At 43.2% G+C, this 27,006-nt stretch overlaps 1 protein-coding gene across 1 annotated transcript in view; it reads right to left on the reverse strand.

The window, feature by feature from the left end:
- Asb7 (ankyrin repeat and SOCS box containing 7) overlaps window positions 1-27,006 on the reverse strand; it is a 41,699-nt gene that overhangs the window by 11,333 nt on the left and 3,360 nt on the right. Inside the window, exons 3-5 of the mRNA XM_036200974.1 lie at window positions 22,845-22,959; window positions 20,299-20,560; window positions 1,895-2,500 (exon numbers count right to left, since the gene is read on the reverse strand). Of these exons, the coding sequence (XP_036056867.1) occupies window positions 1,895-2,500; window positions 20,299-20,509 (817 nt within the window). The 5' untranslated portion in view covers window positions 20,510-20,560; window positions 22,845-22,959. The remainder of the gene's footprint in view (window positions 1-1,894; window positions 2,501-20,298; window positions 20,561-22,844; window positions 22,960-27,006) is intronic.

The raw sequence follows: 27,006 nt of genomic DNA on the forward strand, positions 1-27,006 counted from the left end.
TCTTGTGACTGTCGCCCATTCTAACACAGCCAGGCTGGCCTCGAACCCAAAGTCCCTTGTCTCAGCCTCCCCGAGTGCTAGGATTACAGGTGTGCACCACCATATCTCTTCCGACACTTCCACTTCCCGGATGCGGGAGCGGCTGGTGTAGCACAGAGGCTTGTGCCCAGTCATCTAGTCTGTAATCCACACGTGAGTATTTCTAGATGGGCCATTGCCAATACTACAGTTTCTCTGTGAATGAAATACCAGGCATGAATTAGTTAAAATCTCATCTTTTAATATCAAAGTCCTTGTTAGTCACTACCCGAGGTTAAGCCCTCTCATGATATTTCTGTCTTTCTCGGAAGATTTTACATTCTGGCTCAGCAGCACAGCTCTTGTAGAGGACCTGGGTTCAGTTCCCAGCATCCTCATGACAGCTAACAATCTCCTTTAACTCTCAGACCCAATGCCCTCTTCTGGCTTCCTTGGATACTATACACACATGAGGCACAGACATATAGGTAGGCAAAACACCCATCCACACTGAGTGGAAATAAATACGTTTTTAAACATATTCAATGCTCTGAACAACTCTGTAGTCTGTAGTTATCGAGTATCTAGAGAACTTTACACTGTGAGGGAAGATGATAAGAAAATCAACTAAATTATAACCAGTTCTCTGGTGGGTTCCATTAGTAGCTCGCCATCCCCTCAGGTTACACTATACTTAGATATTTTCAGAAAGTTATAAATGGTACCACCACTTCAACCCTCTTTCCACAGCTTGCCCTTGTTTGTCTTTTGTATAAATCGATCCACCTTTTCCCTTAGGTGTAAGCACTTCCATAACCTGCTTTCCTCTTCAGAGAGCTGGAACCCTGCCCCACAGGTCCACACACCCAATGGTGTCCATGTGGTGTAATCCTACAAACTCTACCCAGTTCTAGCCTGGCTTTCCATAGGGGAAGGGCAGTTCATCTCCGTAGGATTCTGCCGCTGTCCTCACAACCATGCCAACTTGTCATTCGACACACCTCCATGGACTCCAGGCTCTACGTCCTTTTTGTTTACTGGCACCGCCCCCTGGCTTCCAAACTTAAAAACTCAAAACTAAAATTGGCCTCTCATAAATGCCACATAATCAGATGCTGGCCTTTCTTCTGTAACCAAGATTGTGGGGGGAAGGCAGCTGGGCACTGGACAGTCCAGCAGAGTAAATGAATGGTGCTCACAGCCCTCAGCTTCTTGGCTCACACACTAGCCTCTGGTGCATACACTTGGCCAGTAGGGGAGCACGGCAAGAAAAGCTAACAAGGGCCACACAAACTGACACCGCCCCCAGAAAGCAATGTGGACACCATTACCCTGCGTTAGACGAACCAGACACTTGGAGGTGTAAAGAAAGTATCTCTCGGAAACTGGGCAGGCATCCATGGAAGCTGTGTGGCCTAATTTCTCAGTTTTCTCACAACCATTTCTAGTGTCCTTAACCTCCATTACTAGGGAATCTAAATAAGGTAGAGGGCATTCCTTTCACTGGAACTTAGTGATAAAGTGCAAGATCTAGACCATCTCTATAGCTAAGGGATCTAGACCCCCAATCTCCTTCTAACTCCTCAACCTGAATTGCACACGGTATTAGACAGACTACTGTTTGGAGCGGTGGGAACTACCTTCCTCTAACATCCAAATTTGTTCATCCTAAAAAAGGTCTGTCTTTTCCTCTAAACTTTACTGTCCACTTTCAGGAACACAACTGGGTTTTGGATGAATGAGTATTACTTACCAAGCAGGACTTCTAAGAATGATTAATGTCTAGTCATCTCGTATTACAGAAATATCTCAAGCAATTCAGAAGGTGCGAATTAAGAGGAAAAGATGCAATAAGAGTAGTAATTATGTTACATACTTGTGACTTCTTGTAAGAAATCCAAACACGGCCGACTACTTCCTGAAATACTTATTGAAACGGCCAGTGGGGTCTGACCTTCATAGTTCCTTGTGTTCGTGTCTGCTCCATAGTTATACAACATCCGTGCACAGAGCACGTCATCACGGAGGGCAGACAAGTGCAAAGGAGTCTGTCCGTCTTCTAGGCGCCCCAAGTTTGTGTCTGCCCCTCTCTGAAGAAACATGCGGCAGTAAGAGTGATTGCTTTTGATTACAGCATAGCGCAGCAGGAATCCATTCTGAATGTCGATGTTGGCATTGTGGTCCAGGAGGATTTTCACACAGCTTGATCTCTCTCGGATGATGGCGAGCTGAAGGGGCGTTGTACCTTTATCACTAAGTGGGTCGACCTCAGCCTTGAACTCCAGAAGGAGCCGGACGAATGAGTCCCTACCGTAGTGGGCAGCCACGTGGAGAGGAGTCCAGCCATCATTGCTTTTTGCATTAATAATGTCACTCCTGTATTCAGACTCTAACATCAGGCGTGCAATCCGGGCCCGGCCATGCATGGCTGCGTAATGCAGAGCGGTGAAGCCTCCGATTAAGTCCTTAACCGTAGGATCAGCTAGGGTTAAACCAAAATGAAAACATCAGTGGCTGCTGAGACAAAGCAACTCTATGAGGGCAGAGTATGGTCCAGCCAGTTATCACAGACTATGGAGGGTTAAACACTATGAATAAGCCCGAGGACTTTCCCCAGGGTAGCAGAAGTTGGATCTCAGTGGCAAATGCATTTTAGTAGGAAGTTGTCCAGCCCGAGTCAGCAGAAGGAGGGGGATAAGAGCAATAGTGTTACCTCACCCCTGCTGCTGAGTGAAGTGAGGTCTGCTCGGTGCTCTCATCACAGCCTAAGTCCATATTTCTCCTGTTTTCAGCTATCTGCTCTATTTGTTCTTGTACTGCTTCTTGGCTTCCTTAAGGAGAAGCGTGTGTAGCAATCCGCTGCTCTGAATTAGTGTCTGGCCAGACTTGTTTTAGAGTTTCATAGGGTTGGGGTGAGGGTGCAGGCAAAGAGTCGGACATAGTCCCTGTGCCCCATGAAAGAGGCAGGTGAGACACATGTGAGCGACATGACCATGATGAAGCATGTGTGTGTGGATAAGACAGGACTCCTCACCTGGCTATAGATGGTCTGCAAGTTTATAAGAATTAGCAAGCACTTTATGTTAAAAAAAAAAAAAAAAAAAAAGGAAGAAACCTCAGGACTACATTGTTTTAAAACAAAACAAAACAGTTTTAAAGCTCTCTCCTGAACGAACAGATTCCCGGGGAGAAAACCTTGTAAGAATGATCTGCTAAGCGACTCTTCCGGCTACAGACTTTACTGGCCGCTCAGGCCTTCTCAAAGCCAGGACCTTGTAGTTCACATCACACTGCCATCCCTGAGCAGGAGTTGGACAGAGAGGAGAGTTGCTTCCCCACAGTACAGACACTGCTTCCTGGAAGCAAGTAAAGCAACGAGGAAGAAAAACCACCTCGACCTAACTACAAGCATTACAATGCTTCTTGTGCAACTCAGCCTTGAGTTTGTTTACAAAAGGAAAAATCTGTGAATGTTTTTCACAGATACAGAATGCCCCCAAAGCTACATGATGAAATGCTTATGTACTACTTAATAAGATCTTATTTAGTTCCAGACTATAACAGCTGGGTTCTCTATAAGAGGCTGTGAGGCAGAAAATGATATGTTGAAATATTAATAATACTGTAGTGGGTGAAAATTGCAGTTAAAGAGTTGTTAGCAAATAAAACCTATACAAAGTAAACTATTATTTTAGCTCCTCATAATATCTGATGTAAAGTGACAGCTAACCACCACGGTATCACTTTGATCTGTCTAAAAAAAAAAAAAAAATAGGCATCAACCTTAACTAAAAGAATATTCAGTACCTAGGACTATGTAACCCTCAAGACAGGCTAGAACACAGAAGCAAAGCCCTCTGCTGCCACCTACTGGAAGAGGCTGAACATGCACTAGTCCGCTTACACTTTGGCAGGTGACTGAGCTCCCAGACCAAACTGATGGGTCTTACAGATCCTTGCTCATATCTAAAATAGATGAAGTGTTAAGAGTTCTTGCTGTTCTCTCAGAGAACCTGAGTTCAATTCCCAGCACCCACAGCAGGCAGCTCACAAACACCTGCTTCTTCAGATTCAGGGCATACAACACCCTCTCCTGGACTCTACATGCATGCACATAAAACCATTCTCTCTCTCTCTCTCTCTCTCTCTCTCTCTCTCTCTCTCTCTCTCTCTCTCTCTCTCTCTCTCTCTCTCCACACACACACACACAAGTAAAGATTTAGAAATAAATGAACACATAAGTAGAACAGACGAAATGAAGATAGGCAGGAGAGATGAATGACCACACTTCTCTTCAGTCACCTGTTTCCAGATAATCCCTCTTGATCTGTCAGTGAAGCCTCTCCCACCTTTCGTCCACCAGGGCTATCTATCTTAAGGGTGCCAGCATCCTCACACCCTACAGTTGTTCTATTTGACAAGTCAGGCTAAAATGCTGTTACACAAAGTTGCTCCTGCATGGCTGGTTTTCACTGTGGGTCTATGTAAAGTTCCATTTACATTCTAATGCTAAACTGAATTAAGAAAACACAGATTAACACACAGAGCAGTGACCCGACTCATCTCAGCCAAAAGCATTCAAACCAACTAACTGACTGCATCTTGAGAGCAAAGCACAGGACCAAGAGCTACAAAAATGCATACAAACTGTAGCTACTGTCCTTAAGAAAAAGTAACAGGGTGAGATAACAGCACATGAGATGTACTAAAGGGTCAGGGTCAGTGAACACAACAGAAGAGCTCACTTGCAATGCCAGTGAGCATTGTAGATACAGAACAATGGCAAGTTCAGTAGACGTGTGAAATCCACTTGGCTGAATTTTCCTGACTTTCTTTAACAGTATCTGTACAAGTTCTCTTTATCAGTGACTTCCCTGAGTGCTTTAAAATAACAACCCTGCTTAGAGGTGGCACATGCCTTTAATCCTAATACCCCAGAGGCAGAGGCAGGTGGATCTCTGAGCTCAAGGTCAGCCTGGTTTACATACAGAGTGAGTTCCAGGACAACCAGAGCTACACAGAGAAACCTTGTCTCAAAAAACCAAAATAAATAAACAAACAAATAAAATAACAGCCCCCAAGCTTCTTCTGTCTCCTTACCAGATACTTCACCCACAAGTGAGACCATTTTAAACAATCAGTAGCATAATCTAATCTACACACACAGAAACACAACACATTTAAAACAAAGGAACATACTATGCCACATGTGGCTTGTTTTCTAAGAGCTTTGTCAAGTGGAAGTGGAAACTGTTCATTAAGTACAGACTGATAAGCTCCAAGAACTGGTACAAAGTCATGTTAACTAAAAGGCAGTTAAAATTCAGAATATTTTGTCACCTCAGAGTTCCTTCATGTCTCTTTACAACCAATTTCCTACCTAGATTCTGGGACCCAGGCAACCCACTAGACAATAAAGACAAAGCTTTGCTTCTCTTAGGATGTCACAACAAAGGGTCATCTGCAGATCCCTGTGACTGTCTCACTTCACTTAGCATGCTGCTTCTGAGATTCTCGGATACCACTTCTACCCATGTGCAAGCAGGGCTCACTCATCTGAGGCTATCTGAACGACGCTATCACATTCCTCTCCATTTTCATTTTGCTTTGTAACAGGAAAGAACTGCGGACTGAGGCTAGCTACTGTTTAACTTCCTAAGCAGCTGCCAGCGGCTGCCCACGACTGCCCTGCCCTCTGTCCTCGCCAGCCATGTACCACAGCTGCGGATGCCCCCATCTGTGTCACCACCACTTTTAACTTTGCTCATTAAAAGAGTAAGTGATGACTCCCTGTCCTGTTCCTTTACATTCCAGGTGACTAGGGGGCTGGCTTACTTGTACACCTTCTTTGTGAGTTATCTGTCACAGTGTTTGCTCATTTTTGCTGAGCTGTCTGATTGTGGAGTTGTAGAAATTCTTTGTGTGTTCTGCAGATGAATCAAATGGAGTAGGCTTATTTACTGATTTGTGTTTGCAATGCTACAGACTGAAATAGAGCAAGCACTCTACCACTGATCTGCACTCAGCTCTTTGTTCTTGACTCCATCTATGATCACTGTCTTCTTTTAAGCATTCACTAGAATTTTGTTCTGCTGAAGAAAACTTTGCCCAACACCACATGACACATTTTCTTTTTTTCTAGATATTTTGTACTTTAAACCCTTACATTTAGGTCAATGATCTACTACCAGTTAATATTTGTGTATGGTATAAAGTAAGATCAAAGGTCATCATTTGCCATATAGCTGTCCACGTGTTTTGGCAGCATTTGTAAAAACACTTTCTTTACAAAACAGGGAGGATGGGGGCAGTGATGGTTCATCAGATGAAGGTGCTTGTGACAAGAGCCCAGTGACCTGCATTCTATTCTCAGGTCCCATTGAGGAGGAAAACAGACACCTGTAGCTTGCCTCTGATGGCTACATGCACACCCCGACACACACACACACACACACACACACACACACTTGTAGACATATTACATACAATGAAGATAGTTTTACTTAACCTTTTGTTATTATTAGTGTGTGTGATATTGGGGGACACATATGCCCAGGTATGCCTCTGGAGGCCAACTTTCAGAAGTCCATTTTTTCCTTTCAGGGATCAAATTCAGATCATCAGGCTTATACAGCAAGGGCTTTTACCTGCTCAGCCATTTTGCTGGCCAAGTTTGACTTGTTCCTTTCCAATTAGTTTGCTGTTCTTTTACTCCAGTGGCTAGAACCTCCAGGAGAATGCTGTATCAAAATAGCAAAAGCATGCACACCCTTCTAAAGGTGTTTAGAAGAGAAGCATTCAGTTCAGCTGGTACAAAGAAAGCTGCAGCTTCTGTCCCTTTGCTCAGGTTGAGTTGCCTTCTGGCTTGCTCAGTCGCCCTGAATGGGCAGCACTGTCACGGGCTCTGAAGTGATCCTCTGGCACTTATCTTTGATCCTATTAACCCGTCAAACAATTTGAAGGTTTGTGGATGCTGAACAAGCCTTGAATCCTGACATACATACCACATAGCCACACTGTACCATCCTTTTTAAAATGCTACTGCTGGACCATTTTAGTTAGTATTCAGGTAGGCTCTTTGTGTCTGCTGTCATAAAGGCTATTGCTCGGCAGTTTCTTTTCCGCCTGTGTCTTTGGTTGTGCAGCAGGAGATGCACAGTGTACTGCACCATGAACTGGGAAGCACTGCCTCCTCTAAAGAATGTGTGCTGGATTACTATTTGTCTCAGGAATACACGAAAACAAGAGCAACGCCGGCTGGGCCCGTAGCTTTCTTGGTAGACATTTAATGAGGAACTTAATTTTTCAACTCTACAATGATGAAATCATTCCTTTCCTATGTGTTAGTTCTGCAATTTGTGTCTTTCAAGGAATGGGATTCTTCTCCATGACAAGAAGCTCATGGTATTCTGTGTCTTGTTTTTTGTTGGTGGTGGTTTTTTATTTTGTTTTGTTTTGTTTTTTTGAGACAGGGTTTCTCTGTGTAGCTTTGTGCCTTTCGTGGAACTCGCTTTGGAGACCAGGCTGGCCTCGAACTCACAGAGATCCGCCTGGCTCTGCCTCCCGAGTGCTGGGATTAAAGGCGTGCGCCAACACTGCCCGGCTTATTTTTTGTTTTTTAACATCTATAGGATCGGGGCAGTGTCTGTTACCCAGTCCTGAAACGGGTTGTCTTTTCTCGTTTTCAGTCTGGCTACAGATTTTTCAATTTAATTGATCTTTTCAAAGAATTACTTTTTTTTCTTTCAGCTCCATCAACTTGCTCCCTTTCTATTACACTGTTTTTTCTTTTTCTCTTTTTAAAGTATCTTTTATTTTTAGTGCAATCATGTCATTTTCTCTGTCCCTATCCTTCCTCCAAACTCTCCCATTTACCCTCCTTGCTCTCTTTCAAATTCACGGCCTCTTTTTTCCCCATTAATGTTTCTTAATGCATTAACTACATGGATATTTCTAAGTATAACCTGCTCAGTCTATGTCATGTTACTTGTATGTGTGTGCTCAGGGCTGACCATTTGGTAGTGGACAACCTATTGGTGTGCTCATCCCTGGGGAAGGCGACTTCTCCCAACCTCAGCATTCCTTGGTTACCTGGAGCTCTTCGTGCAGGGTTGAGGCCTGGTGGTTTTGTTGTCCACTTTGGCATGTCTACTGCTGGCCTTGTTTAGCTCATGTTGGTGACATTTGAAGGTATGACTTCTGATGCCACTAAGAGATACAGTCTTACAGCAAACTCCTGACCCTCTGGCTCTTGGAATCTTTCAGCCCCTGTTCAAGACTCGCTAAGCCATAGGAGGGGGAGTTACATTGGAGATGTAGCCATTCGAAGTGGGGTCCCCAACTTGTCTGTTGCAAGAGAAGTTCTTGATGAGGGGTGAGGACTAGCTTACACTCGCCTGTGGGTATGAGGACAATGTTTAAGAGTGCTGTTTAGAGCCGTGCTGGACTAGTAAAGCGGCAGTTGTAGGTTCTCCTCCAAGATCGTAAGTTCACTAGGCCTAGCTAGTTGGCTAGGTTTCCAGAACCAGGCACGAGCTTCCTCTTTGTTGAGAGGGTCTTAAGACCATTTAGAGAGCTGTTGGTTACCACCAAGGTCCGGGTACCACTACTGCGCCTAGGGTTCTCACACCATGCTGGTTGTTGTGGTTCATAGGCATCATAGCAGGATAAGGACTGTTGGTTGCTTCCTTCCTTTAGAGACTTGCATGATACCTTCTGGTACCATGAGAGCTAGTCCTTAGAGAGGAGGCTTTTGGGTCAGTTCCAGATCAGGGCTTCTGGGCACTGGGTCTGAAGTACATGGTGTCTTCTTCATCAATAAGACTTCCCTCTGGGGAGCAACCAAGGGTAATAGCAACAGCTGTGGTGTTTTGAGTGTCTCTTGGACAACCCTGACCAACAACTCAAAAGAGGGCTTCTCATGCCTGGTGTTGTGAAAAGAGTACTGTTAGCCCAGATGAGTAAATTTCAGTCAAAATATCTATGCATATTAATACACAGACCTTTATGTATTAGTTTTTTTTTATTTTTTAGGTAGATAGTTAATAGCATGATTCATTATGACTTTTATAGACTTGTTATTTTACCATCCTTCTTCTGTATTTATCTCTCTTCCCCTATGTAGAGCCCCCTTTTCCCTATTCAAATCATTTGTCTCCTGCTATTCTCCTCTGTAACGTGCCTCTATACTCCCAATTCCCCAATTCACTTTCTTGGTTTCTGCATTTATTACAGGATCTATATGCACATCTGTAGATTTGGTGGTAGGAGCCTCCAATAACAGAGAACATGTGACATTGTCTTTCTGAGTCTGGGTTACCTCACTCAAAAAGAACTTTTTTAGTTTCATTCATTTACCTACAATGTTCATGATGTCAATTTTCTTTACATATGAATAGCATTCCATAGGGTATATTTACTACCATATTTTCATTATCCATTCATGGGTTAAAGGACATTTATGTGTTTCCATTTCCTGGCTATTGTGAATAGTGCAGCGCTGAACATGGCTGAGCAAGTATGTATAGAGTAGGATGTCCAGTCTTTTGGGCATGTGCCAAGGACTGGTACAGCTGGGTCATATGGTGGCTTTAGTTTTAGCTTTAAAGGATTCTCCACACTGACTTGCATGATGGCTGCACCAGTTGTAATCCCGCCAATGGTGAGGGAGGTTCTCTTCCCGGCCTCTCCTCCAGCGCCTGTTGTCAGTTGTTTTGTTGACCTTGGCCATTCTGACTGGGCTAAGATGAAACCTCCAAGTCACTCTGATCAACAGTTCCCTAACTGCTACGGACAGTCAACACTTTTGATTTCTTAGCCATATTTTTCTTCCTTTGAGAACTCCAAGCCGCAGGCACATTTTTCAAATAGGCTTGATTTTTTTTTTTTTAATTTTGTGAGTTTTTTGTATATTCTGGGTATTAATCCTCTGTCAGAAGTATAGCTAGCAAAGATTCTTTCCCATTCTGCAGGCTTCCTATTCACCTGGTTGACTGTTTCTTCACTTTTGTTTGTTTGTTTTGTTTTTCAAGATAGGGTTTCTCAGGATAACAGCCCTGGCTGTCCTAAAACTCTCTGTAGACCAGGCTGGCCTCACAAGTGCTTGTGGCACTGTGTCCAGCCAGTTGACTGTTTCTTTAGCTGTGCAGAACTTTTTAGTTTTATAAAATCTTGCATGTCAATTGTTGACCTTTGTTATTAGACAAATGGAATGCTATTCAGAAAACCTTTTCTTATACCTGTATCATGTAGGGTATTATAGCTAGTTCAGTGTTTAGATCTTTGATCCACCTGGAGCTAGATTTTGTGTAGGACAATAGATATAGGCCTAATTTAACCTTTCTGCATATGGACACCCAGTTTCCTCAACATCGCTTCTCCTGTATATGTTTTTGACATCTTTGTCAAATATTAAATGTCTGAAGTTACATATACTAATCATAGAGGTCTGTGATTTTATTCCATCAGTTTCCATGTCTGTTTTTGTGCCAGTACCACACTGTTTTTATTACTATGGCTCTGTAATATAATCTTAAGATCTGGGATGATAATTGACTGTACATTTTTCTGGATTGTTTAGGCTATATAATTCCATATAAACTTTAGGGTAGTTTTTTTTTTCTATTTCTGCAAAGAATGAAATGGGGATTTTCATTGGGATTGCATTGAATCTGAAAAGCTTTTTTGTTAAAGGCATTTTTACAATATTAGTTTCACTGATGCATGAACTTGGACGTTCTTTCAATTTTCTAGCCTTTCTATCTCTTCAGAGCTTTACAGCTTTCACTGTTAGAGGCTTTTCACTTCCTTGGTTAAGGTTTATTCCTAGATGTCTTATTTTCTTTCAGACTATTGTGAATGGAAGTGTATCCATGAGCTCTTTATGTTTACTGCTGGTATATGGAAAAGCTACTAATTTGTGTAAATGATTCCGTATTCTGCTTCATTGCTGAATTTATTCATCATTTCTAGAAATTTTCTGGTAGAATTTTTAGGATCTCTTATATGTAGTATCATGCCATCTACAATAGGGATACTTTGACTCTCTATTTGTGCCCCTTTCTTTCCTTTTCTTGCATAACTGCTCCAGTTAGGACTCTGCACATGTTGAAAAAGTGTGAGAATGGGGCACCCACGTCTTATTCTTGACTTCCCTGGGATTGCTTCACACTTTTCTCCATTTAGGATGTTGTTTGCTGTGGGTTTCTTGTATATAGATTTATTATGTTGAGGTGTGTTCCCTCTAGCCCTACATTCTCTAGGACTTTCATAAAAAAAGCATGTTGGATTTTGCCAAAAGCACTTTTGTGTCTATTGAGATGATCATGTGATTTTTAAGTTCATTTATGTAGTTTATCATGTTTATTAACCTGGCTCATGCTGAGCCATCCTTGCATTCAGCATAAAGCCAACTTGGTCATGGAGGATAACATTTGCCGTGTGTCTGTACTCTGTTATCAAGTATCTCACTGAGCTTTAGTGAGACTATGTTCATCAGGGATATGGGCCTGAAGTTGCTTTTGTTGCATCTTTACCTGGTTTTAGCACTGGAGTGACACTGGCTTCATAGAAGGAGTTTGGGAGTGCTCCTCTATCTTTTGAATATTTCAAGAAGGATTGGATGCAGATCTTCTTTGAATGTCTGGTAGAATTCTGCAGTGAATACATCTGGCTTTGGTTTTATTTGTTTGTTTGTTTTAAGCTAGAAGGCTTTTTATTACTATTACAATCCCATTTGTTATAGGTGTCTTCTTGGTTTAATTTTGGTGGTTTGATTGAATCTAGAAATCCATTTCTTTTAGATTTTCCATTATTTTCTCAAAGAACCAACTCTTAGATAAGTTGATTCTTTACACATTTTTTTTTTTTTGCTTCCATTTCACTGATTTCTGTTCTGATTCCTATTATTTCTTGATGTTGACTGGGTTTGGATTCAGTTTATTTTTGTTTTCCCAGACTTTTGAGTTGCATCATTAAGTCATTTATTTGTACCCAGATGATTTTGATGTAGGCACACAGAACCATAAGTTTCCCTGCAGGGCTGCTTTGAATGTGCCCAGAAACTTTGCTGGGCTGTGTTTTTGTTTTCATTTAGTTGCAGATACTTGTGTTTTTCTTGATTTCTTCTTTGACACTTCCATCATCCAGTAATAAGGGGTTTAATCTCCACGAGTTTATACATTTTCTAGACCTGTTTGCTGTCAGTCTTACTACATTTTGATCAGATAAGACACAAGGATTTTGATCAGATAGGATTCAATCTTTTTTTAATTTGTAAAGAATTGTGAGCTTCTTGTATCCATATGGGTGTGTCTTCTTTACTTTGGAGACATTTTCTTTTATGACCTTGTTGAAGGTTTTCTCCCTCACCTATGCCTACAATTCAAAGGCTTGTTGTTTTTTTTCATGGTGTCCCACGTTTCCTGTATGCTCCTTTTCTGGTATTCTGTTTGTTTGAATTTGTCATACTCCTTGCACATTCCGTCTAGATCCTCTGCTTTGTCCCCAAGTCCTGATACGGTATCATCTGCTTGTGTCACTCTGCTTGTAAGCTTTCCTCAGGGTTTTCTTGTTGAGTTGTTCAGGTTATTCAATTCTATCATCATTTCGGCCTGAGTCCTCCTCAGTGTTTCTAACTCCTTACTGAATTCTGTCCTCCAGTCCTGGATTGTACTCATCATTTCCATCAGCTTTACGTTTGTGTTTTCCTGGGTGTCATTCAGGTATTTATTTTCCTTAAGGTCTTTTTCCTTGATTTCAGTGTGCTGTTTGTAGCTTTTAAAAATATTTGAATTCTTTGATGAAGTTTATGAATATTCTTTTAAATTCTGTGTCCTGGTGTTCATCTAGGTAATTCTCATTGGCAAACACTTCGATAGGACTGGTCGGCTGAGGAGAGAAGATACTGACCTGATCTTCCATTGTTGATGTTTTTGTGATGAGATCTGGGCATATGGACTTGTAAGTTTGATGGACAGAGCAGGTTGGGGAAGAAGAGCAGATGTACACACAGGTTGGGTCTAGAGGCTGGAAATGGCTTGAGTGGACAGAAGGGACTGGGGTGGTGTTCAAGATGTACCTCCTGGTCCAGCCTGGAGTGTGGGGGTAGTAGATCTGGCTGGGTGGAAAGGCTGGATGTGGTGTGGGCTTTGGATTGGGGATTAGGTAGGTAAGGTCCTGAAGAAGACTAGAAATTGGTTATGGCACAGACGGGGGGGGGGGGGGGTGGGGCGCAGACCAGGCTGGGCCACTGGATATAGTACTCAGACTGGATCTGACAGGCTGGGGATGAAGTATGGGTGGGAAGGGTCAGGGAGACTGACCAGGCTCTGGAGGAGGTTGGGTGGGGAGGTTCTGTTTTTCCTTTACTTCATTCCTACTTTCACTGTAGGTTTATCTGGTAACTTAAAAACTATTTTAATATAACCTCCTTACCCTGTGCTATCAGACACAGACAGACAGATGGGGACACACACACACACACACACACACACACACACCACACCAAAGCCAAATAGTAAGTCTAAACATTTTTGTTTTATGCCATTGCCAATGATGAAATAAACAAAAACAAAAACAAACAAACAAACAAAGACAAATGAGAGAGAGAAAGAAGTGTGGCATTTTTATGTAGAAAATATTTCCTGCTTTTAAGACTCTACCTTTATAATAAACCTTAGTTATTATACAACCAAGTTTAATAGGTTTACTGGGCAAAAGCATCTACCACTTTGAAGGCCCTAATATACACTATCAAGTTCCTTTCCGAAAGTGTTTCCACAAATCCCACATCCATCCTTTGTTTATTTGTACTATGCCTGGGACTATCGCAAACCCTTTCGTTTCTACAGAGCTGCACCCCGTGTGTAATGCTACCTGCTCTCTCACTTATTTCCATGTGTCTACCCAGAGGACACTGCCTGCTCTCCTGAGGGCACCCGGCCTCTGTAAGAGACTCTTAATCCAAGAGCTTGCTACCTTCTTAGGAAGACTACCACATCTTTATTGACTATTACTGTTGCCATGTACATACCCCTGCCAAATGTGGGGGTCAGAGGGCAACTCTGTGGAGTAACTTCTCTACCTACACGTTTGCATGGGTTCTGAGGGCTGGACTCGGCTGACAGCTTGTATGCAAGTGTCTTTACTGCTGGGCTATCTCACTGGCCCAACTTCCAGAATTTGTACAGAGGTATGATAATATAGAGCTATTTGTGTTGAAAATGTCAAGTTTTTAGACACTTGAAAAGTCGAAGTTTTCACTCTTTTGAAGCAGTATGTAAGGCAACAAAACGTCCCTTACTCACGCTCTGCCACTCAGCTCGTGTGGCTACTACGCACTTAGATGGTGGCCAGTTCTAAAACTAAGGATTCAGTCTGTCTAGTTTCACTGAAATGCAACAGCCTCTCATACTGCAGATAGCACAGGCTTAGTTAAACTAGAGAGTGGGGGCCATGTGCCCACACCCCAATTTTGTGTTACACAACTCAACCACAGCTTTGATGCCGTTTATGCAAACTTGGATCTCTCTCGTGGCAGCAGCACAGCTGTTTCCCAGCAGGCTTCTTCCCGGGGTTATGTCACTCTAGGTCCTGAGCTTGCTAGCTCTGTGGGATCGATCATTCATTGGCTGGCATTACCACGTGGCTGTGTGGACTTGATAGGAAGAACTGTATTTTTTCATTGTATCCCTTCATGTGTGAATGTTTAAATAAACAATTTCTGGCTATGTAAGTGGCTTAGATTCCTGTCTTCTTTCTCATCTTCCATCTGGCTGTCCCTTTCTCCTAGTAAGTGGTGACAGTTCTCGCTTACTCTTAACGGAAAACTGCAGTTGCTTTTGAGTTTTCTCACTGCCTAGCCCACCTGCCCTTCTTGCCTTAGGTCTTAGGCCTTTCTGATAAACTCAGAAACGGTAACCAGAGAACTTCCTACAGCCCTGTCCACTTCTCCTAGCAAGCCTCTCCCTAGCAAGCCTCTGATGGCTCCCCAACATCCCTACACGGGTGGGCATGCTCCAATCAGACTCAACTATTTCAGTCCTTAAAATCACACATGCTCCTTTCCTTCAAACCCCCACGGTTGATGTCCCACACATGTAGAATATTCCACTCCACCAAGTTTCCAGCCCTTCCTGCTTCACACCTTTTAAGAACCCCACCCAAGCCCTGCATTCTGGAGAGATCCTGGACTCTCACACCTCACACACAGAGGGGCCTTGTTACACATGGCACTTCACTCTCTTGGAAATGCCTAGCTTCTTTTCTAGGCAATCCAGAACCAGTGTAGACAATGGTTTGAAGCCTAGCTCCGCTGTCATCATGGTGGAAGACGGGGGTATCTGAATTGCTTTGGCTTCTGTGCCTTACTTTCCAATGGGTAAGCTAAACGCATCACCCTCTTAAGAACTTGAAATACATCCTCAGTGACAGGGAACATTGCTACCGACCCATCCAGCTGCTGGGCCGGGAAACAGCAGACAGTTACCACTGCGGCCATGCCCAAAGCAGGGCCTGCATAGGCTAGGTGCTCAGCAGCATTTTCTGAATATGAGTGAGTGCTTTCTCAGGAGCCAAACAGCCACCTCACCCGCCTCAGAGCCCTGTCCCTCCCCCAGAGTCAGCAGAGAAGGGAAGGGATGCAGAGGGCCAAGTGGACTGCCTCGCTCCTTCCAAGTCCTCCCTCCCTCCTCTAGCTGATGACTCTGGAAGAGCAGCGTCATGACTTAGGCAGCTCCTGACCCTGACCCAGTGATGGTCCCACCTTTTTAAACTTCTTTCCAAGATCAGTTTTCCCTCACAAGGTTAGGAACCAATCATTTTGGATTACCAGTGTCTGCTCTCTTTCTCACGGGGAACAAACATGTATGTGGTTCTGCCTTCAGGCACCTTCAGGTGAACTAAAGCTGCAGACATTGAACAGGAAGCTAAAGCCCTTCAGCATGCTTATGACTGGGGCAGCAATAAGGTCCAGGGGACAGTATCCCACCGGGGAGAAAGAGCATCATCCAGGGCCCAGCGGCATCAAATGGGCAAAAATGAAGTTCTCGCCTAACCTAGTCAACTGGAAGGAGGGGGTAGCCCCGAGAAGTGCTCAGAAGACTTAAAATGGAAGCAGGTACATGCAAAGTAAAGGAGACCATGGTGGGAGGAGCTTTGCAATGACCTCTGTGACTACACCTCCGAGCTCAGAGACCCCCCAGAAGGGGGAAGGGCTGCTGCACAGAGCTGCAGCTGCAGCTGCAGGGATCAGAGGATCTACTGCTGTGCTGAGCACATGACGGACTGAGAAGATTTTGTGCAGGGAAATAAGAAGCCCCTACTGCATTTAATTTCCACTTCTACTTAGAAGTGTCTCATTATTTGGAGACTGGGTTGGGACAGGGCAATATAATGTGGTGGTGAAGGAAATCGATCCACAGTCCTGATGAGGAAAGAGGTTTCCCTGCTGAGGGGTGGCACAGCGGCTTCATGAAAAGAAGTGAAGAAAAGAGACAGTTAATCAGAGAAGAAAAAATTCAGAAGATCAAGCAACTGGCCACATCACAGGTGAGGACACAGGTGCCTAACACAGTCTGTAGCCTTTCTGCATGGCACTCCTAGGCAGGGCCATTTACAGTGTGCCGGGACACTACATGGAGGATGTGCATATGTATCGAAGCCTCCTGCATGACCATGGCCAAGGGGGTGGGGAGTTATGCATTTCCTTCTTAACTAACCTTTTCAAACTCGTTTATAATTTGCAGCGGGGGGTGCATTCTCCAAATGTCTTTTGACTGCAGCAATGTTCTAATAGAACAATACAAACAGCATCACCCTGGTCCTGAGCACTAAATAAGAACTCAGAAGTAGAAGCACAAATGTTAAACCCCTGTGTGTGACCCAGCAATGTCATGAGGAAAGAAGGGAAGTTTAGACAACCTTGGGGGGAAGAGCGGTGATATTGTACCAATACATCTCTCTCATGCACGAATGCCAATTCTGGGCAGACTGGGGATCCAAGTGCCACAAAATCTTGAGAAGAAAATGCAGGCAAATAATGACCCTGCAGGATGAAGTATTTACTAACCAAGGCCCAAGAGACACAAGCCAGGCAAAGGCAAAACAGAATGTGCCCAGTTTATAGTGAGGGCAATAGGAACGTGGAATCCCCTCAAGCTGGGAAAAGGTTTCTACCTGGAACTGACAAAGGAGGGCACCTGAACAAGCCAAAAGTGAGGATGAGCCTGACGAGCTCAGTCTTGTCAGTTTGATACTCCTATGACATCTTGGGAGGGGGCAAACATGTCACACAAGGAAGAGCCAGCCATCTGGCAATATGCTGCTGGGCCAAGTGGAGACTGGCCACTGTCACACCCAGGCAGGGAGGGCATAGGCAACTGCAGGCTCTTTGGAGGGCAGTGTGTCAGCATTCATAAAATACTGTTTGATTTGGCAAGTACGTCTAGGAATTAAGGGAAAAAAAAACTCTGACAAAGGTTAAAAAAAGAAAAACAAAACAAAACAAAACAAAACAAAACAAAAAAACAATCAAGGACGTTCCCTGCAATACTGGCCCTAGCAGAAAAATTCAAACTTCAAATGTCCCACAACTGGAGTTAAGTGTCAATCAATCCTACCTGAACAGTGGAATCTGAGGCTGAACTGGGCACTGACAGGGAACCATCATGGCAAAGCTGTTCTGTGACAAAAGTCCAGTTAGTCAAGAGAGCATTGAAAAGAGGAGTGGGCTAGAAGGAAGGGCTGGGGGCCGCTGGGCTCGGTGCACAGGCTATTTCTTCAGCGGCAGCAGGAGCCAGTGAAGGCCACGGCTTCGGAGGGGAGTCTGGTAGTCAAGAGCAGTTAGTGGCCACCTCCCTGCACAGCCCAGGGCACACTAATCTGGGTTTTAAGCAGGTGTACTATGTACTACCTTCTCAAAAGTCTGCTGAGCCAATGTCACGCTTTCTGAACAAACTAAAAGGAACAAAGTTGAAAGTATAACCCAATGGTAGCACATTTATATGAACGAATACTACACTGAAGGGAGCAGGGTAAATCTCAATGCATTACTAAGAGAATCACTGTCTAGGAACAATTACGTTAGAGATTAATTGTGGTGCTGGACACCCAACTCCACAAATGCACTAAATTGCAATACACTGTGCAGTGTGGGTTCATGAACTGCAGTTTGTCACATACACACAAACACACACTCAAACACACACACGTGCACATGCACATACACACTTTTCTTTCTGTGCAGTGTTAAGACTTGAAGTCTTGAACTCTAGGCTTCGGATATACTAGATACACACTCCACCACACAGCCCCCCTCGACCTTGTAAATTGTCATCTGAGGGGTGGAGGAGAGAGAGAGAGGTTTAGGAGCTGCAGCCTACAAGTTAAATCCGACTCATCATTAGCTTTTCCTTTTAACCCTCATCACCCATTGACTTAAAGAAAAAGTCCAGCTGGCACACAGTCACAGCTATGACATGTTTTCCATGTCATATCACATCCACACATTACAACAGCAGACCTCAGAGTTAAGAAAAAAAAAATGTTCCATGAAGTTAAGTGAAAAACAACTGTAGCAGAGCAGTAAGTCAGTATTCGGTTTAGTTTAAAAACAACATGGGCCAGGCGGTGGTGGCGGCGCACGCCTGTAATCCCAGCACTCAGGAGGCAGAGGCAGGTGGATCTTTGTGAGTTTGAGGCCAGCCTGGTCTACAGAGCTAGTCCAGGATAGGCTCCAAAGCTACAGAGAAACCCTGTCTCGAAAAAAAAAAAAAAAAAAAAAAAAAAAAAAAGAAAAAAACAAAAAACAAAAAAACAAAAAACAACCACCACCAACAAACCTACATGGAACGGCAATTTCTACAAGTGTGTTAAGAAGTAGCTAGAGGGCTCAGCACCCAGAGTCACTCATGCCAGGGACACTTCTGAGTAGTGGCACGCAGGAGCTGGGTAGGTCAAGCAGGGTTTGGCTCCTGTGTGTAATGTATCTGAGGATGTGCTTTGTTTTAAGGAGATAGTATCCATGCATTAACTGACTATGTGAACTTATTCTGTATTAAGCAAGCGTGACAGAGCTGGAAGGCACAGAACTAGGTAAAATAAGCAAATATGAGTTATGATCTTAGTCTTAATTTTACCAAGTATGGGCAGAATTCGTTCTGATCCTCTTTGTTCAGGCATTCCACTTACACCCCCCTTCATTAACTGCAGAACTGAGGTCTGTAAGTTAGAAGGTGAAATGACATGGAGGATGGCCACGAGTGGGCACAGGCCCGTGAACTTCTGGACTCTGTCCACAGTCAATGAGCTGGGGCATATCATTCCTATTGTGGACCGCTGGGACACATGACTACTCTGTGACTTGGATTTAGCCTTCCCCTGCAGTCAGCCTAGGCTCGGAGCCTTAGCATTTGTACAGTCACTAATTCATATGGCGGACGTGAGAGCTGTGGAACGTCTAACCTTTCCTGTGCTTCAGAAGGCAAGCAAGCCTGGCCAGTCTTTTAGCTAGTGCACATCCCATAGCACACTCTCGGAATGAAACAAAGCACTGCTGACGGCCTAGAAGAGCCCAGACAAGCTGTTTTGCACCCTAATATATAGACAGTGTAGACACAAATGATGTCTATAAATGGACACACACCCCCTCCGCCTCCTATTGCCGGGGTAAGAATGAAGTTGAAATTCACTGGAGAGGAGTCAATGGAGGGCATTAGTTTCCAAGCCTTGTAGAAACGGCCAGTTTTCTGAAGCAGATCTACCAAATGGCAAATGTAGTCACTGACCATGCATGTCTACAGAAACCCTCAGAGAAGCAGCCCTCTTCTGGTGTTCTTAATCCCCTGTAAGTTCTGGAAAAGGCAAGAGCTCCAAGGGACAGGAGGAAAGGGAAGTACATCTATAGTCTAAGGCACGGGGAGGCTGAGATGTTTCACAGGACCTGTGCTAGGTTCCTCTGCTTGAGCAATTTCCACAAGGGGGAACCTGGGCAACTCCCAGTGGTAGAAGCCAGTTTTGCTTCTGAAACCCGCTACCAGCTCCAATAAAGGCTCTGAGTTGAAAACCTGGGTTAGCTTGCCTCCCTGCAGAAATCACACATGCCAGGGTAAAGCTCACTCGGTAATCTGGTTTGAAACGAAACTCAGTGTTTAGTTCACAAAAATCTTTGCAAAGAGGGAAAAAAAGATACTGAACATTAACGCAAGTGAATGTAAGCATGCATGGATGCACTGTCAACTCAACATATTATCACAAGTTTCTCCTTGCATCTAGTAAACTCACCTCCATGTTCTAGAAACACCCGAACACATCTCTCCTTTCCTCTTGCTGCAGAGAAATGGAGCAAGGTCCAGCCGTTGGCATCCCGGCCATTTGGGGAATAGCCTTGTTCCAGCATCTTCCGTACTGTGTGAACATCCCCGGCAGCTACTGCAGCCTGAATCTGCAATTCTTCCTGGAGCTCAGGGTTCCTCCGACAGTGGTGGTGTAACATCCTAGCAGAGTCCACTTTTCACCAACCAGTCATTAGGTCAAAGGGGTCAGCCTTTCAGGAAAGGTAGAACATGTGACATTTAGAATATGTGGCTCTTCACACTGTGCCCACTGACTACCACAGGAATGTTCACTTCCTAAATCAGTACAGTAATTAATGGCAGCCATATTCCTGGCTAACATGCATCTCCTAAGACCAAAACTTTCAATAGTTGCATTAAGGACACAAATTAATTGAAAGAGAAAGCCACACAGAAATCCCTGAATTAACAGAAAAATTCTCTTCCGAAAACTTGAAACTACATTTGACCATGATGGCTCTATGTGAGGCAAAATAGAGGTGGCATCCAGAGATTAAGATGGCAGGGCCAGAGTGGTATCAGTCTTGGAGAGTCTGATTTCTATGACGCACCATCCAGATTTAAGTCACAAACTACTCAAAGATTCTATCACAAGTTAGAAAAAACAGCCCATAGACTAAAGCCTATGACGAGGAAAAAGAAAGGCTGAGTGTCTGAAGTAGTCCAACAGTATCTTATTGTTGATGCAGTTAAAAGGGCGAAGCAGGCTGAGCAAACTAAGCTAGAGTAAAATAGATCATATGTACGTACACGTGTACATGTGTGTGCACGCGTGCGCGTCCCTTTTTCTTGGTTTTCCCATCTCAGGCTCTTTGAACATGATGCTCTGTCCCCTCTTTTGCTGTCCCATTCTTTTGGAACATTTTTCTAATTTCTGTACCACAAGTTTTACTTTATAAACACTCAAAGTAGCATGATAAATGGTCTGCTGGTTAACCACAAGATAAAATGACTTGAGTGAACAACAGTGCTGAGGATTCCACAGCCTCTGTAGGTCATGTATGAGCTCACCCAGATACACAGGGGAGTCCAAAGTAAAACGGTTACTTCTCATGTGGGGGTACAGGCCTGTCTGTGTGCTTCCAACCATCAAATACACACAGACACCTAGACTGACAAGCTCCTGGGAAGACATTCCAACTGGGCTGATTTGAAAGAGGCAATTAGCCTAACCTCCTGGTTACTATCGTCCAATTCTCTAAGTAAATTTGCTTGAATGAAAAAAATGTGATAAAGCCCTCTGAAAATATTCTGTTCTCATATGTAGGTTAGACATCTCAGGATAATTTTGCTACCACCTAGCTTGGTGGAACCAACACAGGTTCAGACCACAAACATCTGATGTGCTTTTACACATAAAAGTGACATCATTACAGTCTCAGCAGTATCACTAAGTGATGTAATTTAAAAATATCAAGCTATTACCTCAAATAGCTGTTTCCTCAAAGAAAATTGGGAAATGGAAAATTTCTTGATAATCTGTTCTCTTAATAAGGAAGTTTCCTTTTCTTTCTTCACTTAATTACTTCCTTGAAATTCAGTCTCTTGGCTTAGAAATTTAACATAAAAAATACCTTTCAGAATAGGTTTCATATTAGTTTCAGAGCTATGAGAGACAATACCGAAACTCACCAGAATAGGTTAATGGAAGCTCTTACTGTCTACTCAGACCATCATCTTTAACAGAATGCTTTTGAAATTGTTTTTACTTTACTATTGTTTTTGAGTCAGTCTCATTGAGCTCAGGTTGCCCTCCCAACTTGCTATGTAGCCTAGGCTAGCCCTGAGATCTTGATCCTCCCCCGAGCGTTGAGATTGCAGGTGTGTGCCACCACATTGGCTCTGAGTGAGTTCTGTGGGTACATGTGCATACGCACACACTTAGGGTGTCTTCTCTACAGTTCTCCACCGTATTTTTTGAGACAGGGTCCACCACCAAACCTTGACCCCACCATTTCTGCTAGCCTGGCTGGCTATCTAGCCGCCATGATCCTCCTTGTCTCTGCACTCTGGTGCTGGAGTTACAAGTGTGCATTTCCATGCTCAGCTTTTATGTGAGTCAATGGGGATCCACACTTCAGTCTTCACTCCTGCGCTCAAGCACTTTACCCACTAAGCCCTTTCCCCAGCTCCCAAAGAGTGTTTTTAAATAGGAGATTATCTTGGCACTTGAAAGAGGTCTGCTATGTAGGAAAAAGACTGAAACAAATAAACTGAGGTTTTTCTTTCCGTGCCTGCTGCACTGTAGATACATTAGTTTATTCTTTATGTTACAATTTTACTCATTCATTTCTGCTCAACTCTATTCCATTCATGCTAGAGCCTAAACCTAGAGCCTTAAGCCTCTAAGCATATCCTCTATTACTGAAGCTGCAGCCTCACCCAACTCACGAGCCGTGTTCAAGGCGAAAGTAACAGTTAGATGGTGTTTTCCTCAAAATAGCACAGGGGACTGCTGGCCCTGCGTCACCTTACCTTACAGAAGAATGCCTCTTCTCTTGGTACACAGGTTGCCTAATGACCATTGTGTCCAAGCAGCATCATGGGGAAGGGGTTCCCAGTGTGTCCAGGCCTCAAAGCAATTCTTCACCTAAAGACAAATCAAATAACAATCACGGGAAGTTTTCTAAACCAGTGAAGAACCACAGCTATCTATCTGTGCGTTCTACTTTTTGATGACTTTGTTTCAGGAGTTTATAACAAGACGACAGAACTCAGAGAAGGTTTGGGAGAAAATGATCTTGCTACTTACAACAATCTCCAAGAAGCAATCAAGTATGATTTATTTTTGGCATTCTGTCCCCTTCTCCCCCCACCCCCCAGCTGCTTGAAAAGGAGTAAATAAGGAAAATAACAAATCACACATTTGGAATCTGGATGCAAGCTGAGGGTCTTGTCTTTTCTACTGAGAATGTATCTTCAGGCCTGCTTCCTTTCAATTACTTTTTAAGGACACCATCAGTCACCTGCTCTTTTTAAACAGGACTAAAAGGAAAAATGTGTGCATTCAATACAGCAGCTGCCCAGGACCAAATGTAAACCATGATAAGTAAAAGGAGATTATGCCTTTGAATGGTGGCTCTTCACAGGCCTTAAAGGCATCCAGTCAATAACATTTACGGCATACAACAAGCTACTTAAAACAATTAACTAGCCAGAGTTTTTGCTAGCTTCTCCATATTAATTCTTAAAAAAAATAAATAAATAAATAAAATAAGATAAAATAAAAACCCAACCTCTTTCTCTCTACGTAATTAAAAGACTCTTTCTCCATACCCACTGAATCCCAGTTCTGTACATTCCATTCACGTTAAGGACATCAGACTCTCCACAACATCACAAGGAGACCACTCTAGGAATTAGCCTATTGGGAGACCTGCCACCCCTGCTGGGGGGTGGTGGCTGCTGAGCCTTTATCACTTGAACTTTCAGACAAGGAGAGGGACAGGCCATCTGCCAACCTGACATGTGAGGGGACTAGTGGCAGTTGTTTTTGTTCTCTTCATGTTTTATTTGTCCTCGCCTGGAGTCTTTTGGGACAGTTAAATGTTTGCATGCACATAGAACTAAAACCTGAGTGCAACCTGTGCCTATTATTCCCAAATAAACGCAGTAGACATGGTCAGAACAACTCCTTCAAAGCAAAGTACAAATACCACAGAACAAGCCTTGCAGAAATGGGTGAAGACTGAGGCAGGAAGTCTCCAGGGTGAGCCTGGAGCATCTTACAGTGCCTGAAGGCAAGGAAGTGCTCAAAGAAAGCCAGGGGAAAGCCAGCGCAGCATCAGGCTCTCGACAAGCAGAGACCACTGATTACTTTTCACTCTGATGGCATCTACATGTTAAGAAGCGTACCCAGCACTAAGCCACCAGGGTCCAGTGGATTGCTACAATCCTGGCTGAGGTCACACAGACAATCCTGGTTAAAATCAAGGTGGGGGACAAAACCGGCAGGCAAGGAGGTGGTAGGGAGAGGAGAGGTGGGCAGAGAGAGCAGACAGAAGGCAATATATACAGGTATGAAATTGCCAAAGAACAAACTTAATTTCTAAAAATGAAAACCAAAAAGAATAAATGTTATCAAACACCCTATTTCCAAGTGTGTCTTCAGTATTCCGTCTCCCTAGAGACATAAAAATGTCCCAGCATGCTTCAAGCCTTACGAGTCCTTGCAGATTCTCACTGGCCTCCAAATGCCCATCACCACTTTCACGGAGACAGTTGGGTATGACAGAGAGGAAACATGGGAGGTAGGTATTGAAGAAAGCATGAAATCGTATTTATGCATAATATCACAGAAAGGCTGGGTGTTAAAAAATAAAAGGATCAAATTATTTCTCCTTGCAAGAAAGATAAAAATGTACAGTTCCCTGTAAGTGACTTTAATGGGACAAATAGATGGCTAGCAAGTGCCTGATGTGTTCTCAGCACAGCTCAAGACTTCCTAAAATAGATAGTCCTGTACATTTAAAATGATATTTTAAAAAAGATTTTTAATTTTGTGTGTGTATGTGTCTGTCTGTCTGTCTGTCTGTCTGCATGTATGTAAGTATGTACACCACATGCATGCTTGGTGCTTGAGGAGACTAGAAGAAGGCTTCAGATACCCTGGAACTGGAGTTATAGGCAGTTGTGAGTAACTCTGAGGTTGAGAACTGAACCTGGGTTCTCTGTAAGAGAATAATTCTTAAATAATGAGCCATTTCTCCAAGAACCCCTTAAAATAAGTTTTAAAAATATTAGATATTTTAGAATTTTTTTTCTGATAATACCAAGGACTATAAATCATGACAGATTTTAAACTGAAAAGTCACTCCTTACATACATGTGCTGCATCACAGAGGAGAACACACACATGGTGTACCATGTACATGTGATCTCTGTTGTTTGCACCATTGTGAATTATAAAGGGCAATGATTTATTATCAAAGTAGCTCCAAAGGCTGAGGTATCCAACTAGTAATTAATTTTCTCTTGGTGTTATTTTATGGGCACTCAGGTATATATAGATGGGGGGAAAGCACCATGGACCTTAAAAACAAATACAACTTCAGCAGCCTATAAAAAAATCCGTCAAGAAAAGCCACAGGTGGGAAAGCCTAGCTTTCTGCAGGGAACACAAGTTCAAAATTCTCATGGCTCACAGAAATAAATCACCTATAAAACAGGACTCATGACAGAAGAGCAATGTTCTAAATAATACATATTCAATGGGAGGTTCTCTTAAATTAATGATGGTTGTGGACTCCAGCAACTACTGATTCCAGACTCACCTCTAGAAAGTACATTCTAGGTTTCAGGAGAAAAAAACAGGTAAATAATAAATAAATATGGAAGACTTTGGGAGTGTCAAAATGAATCATTTTTCCAATAAGCATCAGTTTTTAAAGTAGTTTTATTGCTTAATGTTAATACTATGTTTACATTTTGCTAAATCATTTTTTCTACTGTAAGAAAGTCAAAAGATAACACCTAGGTCTCTAAGCTTCTATACAGTTGACCACAGTGAATACTACAAACTTTTACTGCCTAATTTCTTTACAAGTGGACAAGTGAAATCCATTCAGCTAAGATCAAAATGTCCTCACATAGTGAAAAGAAAATCTATACTGAGATAACAGACTGAATTAGAATATACTCACAAATCAAGGGATGTTTGAAATTTGCCCAAGAATACATAGCCTTCAACAAATCTGATGTCTCTATAATTTCCTTTGGCACAAGACGAGATATTAATGACTTCTGAGTATTCTTTTATTCCATGGTTTTTGGTTTTGTTAGGCTGAGACACCAGGCCTCCCAGGTATTGCAAGCTGGCTGGAAACCTGGGATCCTCCTGCCTCAGCCTCCCAAGTGGTAGGACTGCAGGCCTGCTGCCTGCTTCTGCAACTTTTCATGAAGTGAGACAAGTGGGAACTCAGTTTCCTGGTCTCAAACCAACAAGAATTAAGGTAATAGTTGCTGACTCAAGAAAGGACAAGTGCATTTCTTTGCAGAGTAAACCAAGATAGGGAAAGAAAATCAGCAGCTTCAAAGATATTGGTTTTGAGGACAAAAACTAAAAATCCACCAATGGCTCATCAGACCCCAGAGGGAAGCCATCGACAGAAATATATTCTGTCCCATCAAAGGACACAACATGGCCAACAGGCAGCCTGCCGAGCTCCACTTACACACTCAAGGGCCTGACGCCCAAAATAAAGCAGGTGTCATTTTAGGATCACTCTACATACCATAGTGTTTATGTCCCTAAAGAAAGATATCGGATTTCCTCCAAATGACTGGACCTCTGTGGGACACCAAGATTTATTATCAAGTACAGCTTACCTAGGACTCACACAGGTTCTACGAGAAAACCCAGTGATTTTCACAAAATGCAGATGAAGTGACAGAAAAGTTTAGAATCATTCATCCAGACCCAACTCCAAGCTTGTACCACAGGTATTAGAGATGCTCTGTCAATGCGTCCTATTAATGCGGGCATGCCAAGTCAAACTCAGCAGCCCCAGGTCAATGTCTCAGAAGTCTGCCAGACAGTACACCAAGGGAGTGCATTCACATGAGCATGAAAGACTGAAGGCCCAGTTTCAGGTATACAGACTAGATCTGACTCTACTTACCCATTCTAAGAATAGAA

Source organism: Onychomys torridus, chromosome 1 (assembly GCF_903995425.1).
Source record: "Onychomys torridus chromosome 1, mOncTor1.1, whole genome shotgun sequence".
NCBI lineage: Eukaryota > Metazoa > Chordata > Mammalia > Rodentia > Cricetidae > Onychomys > Onychomys torridus.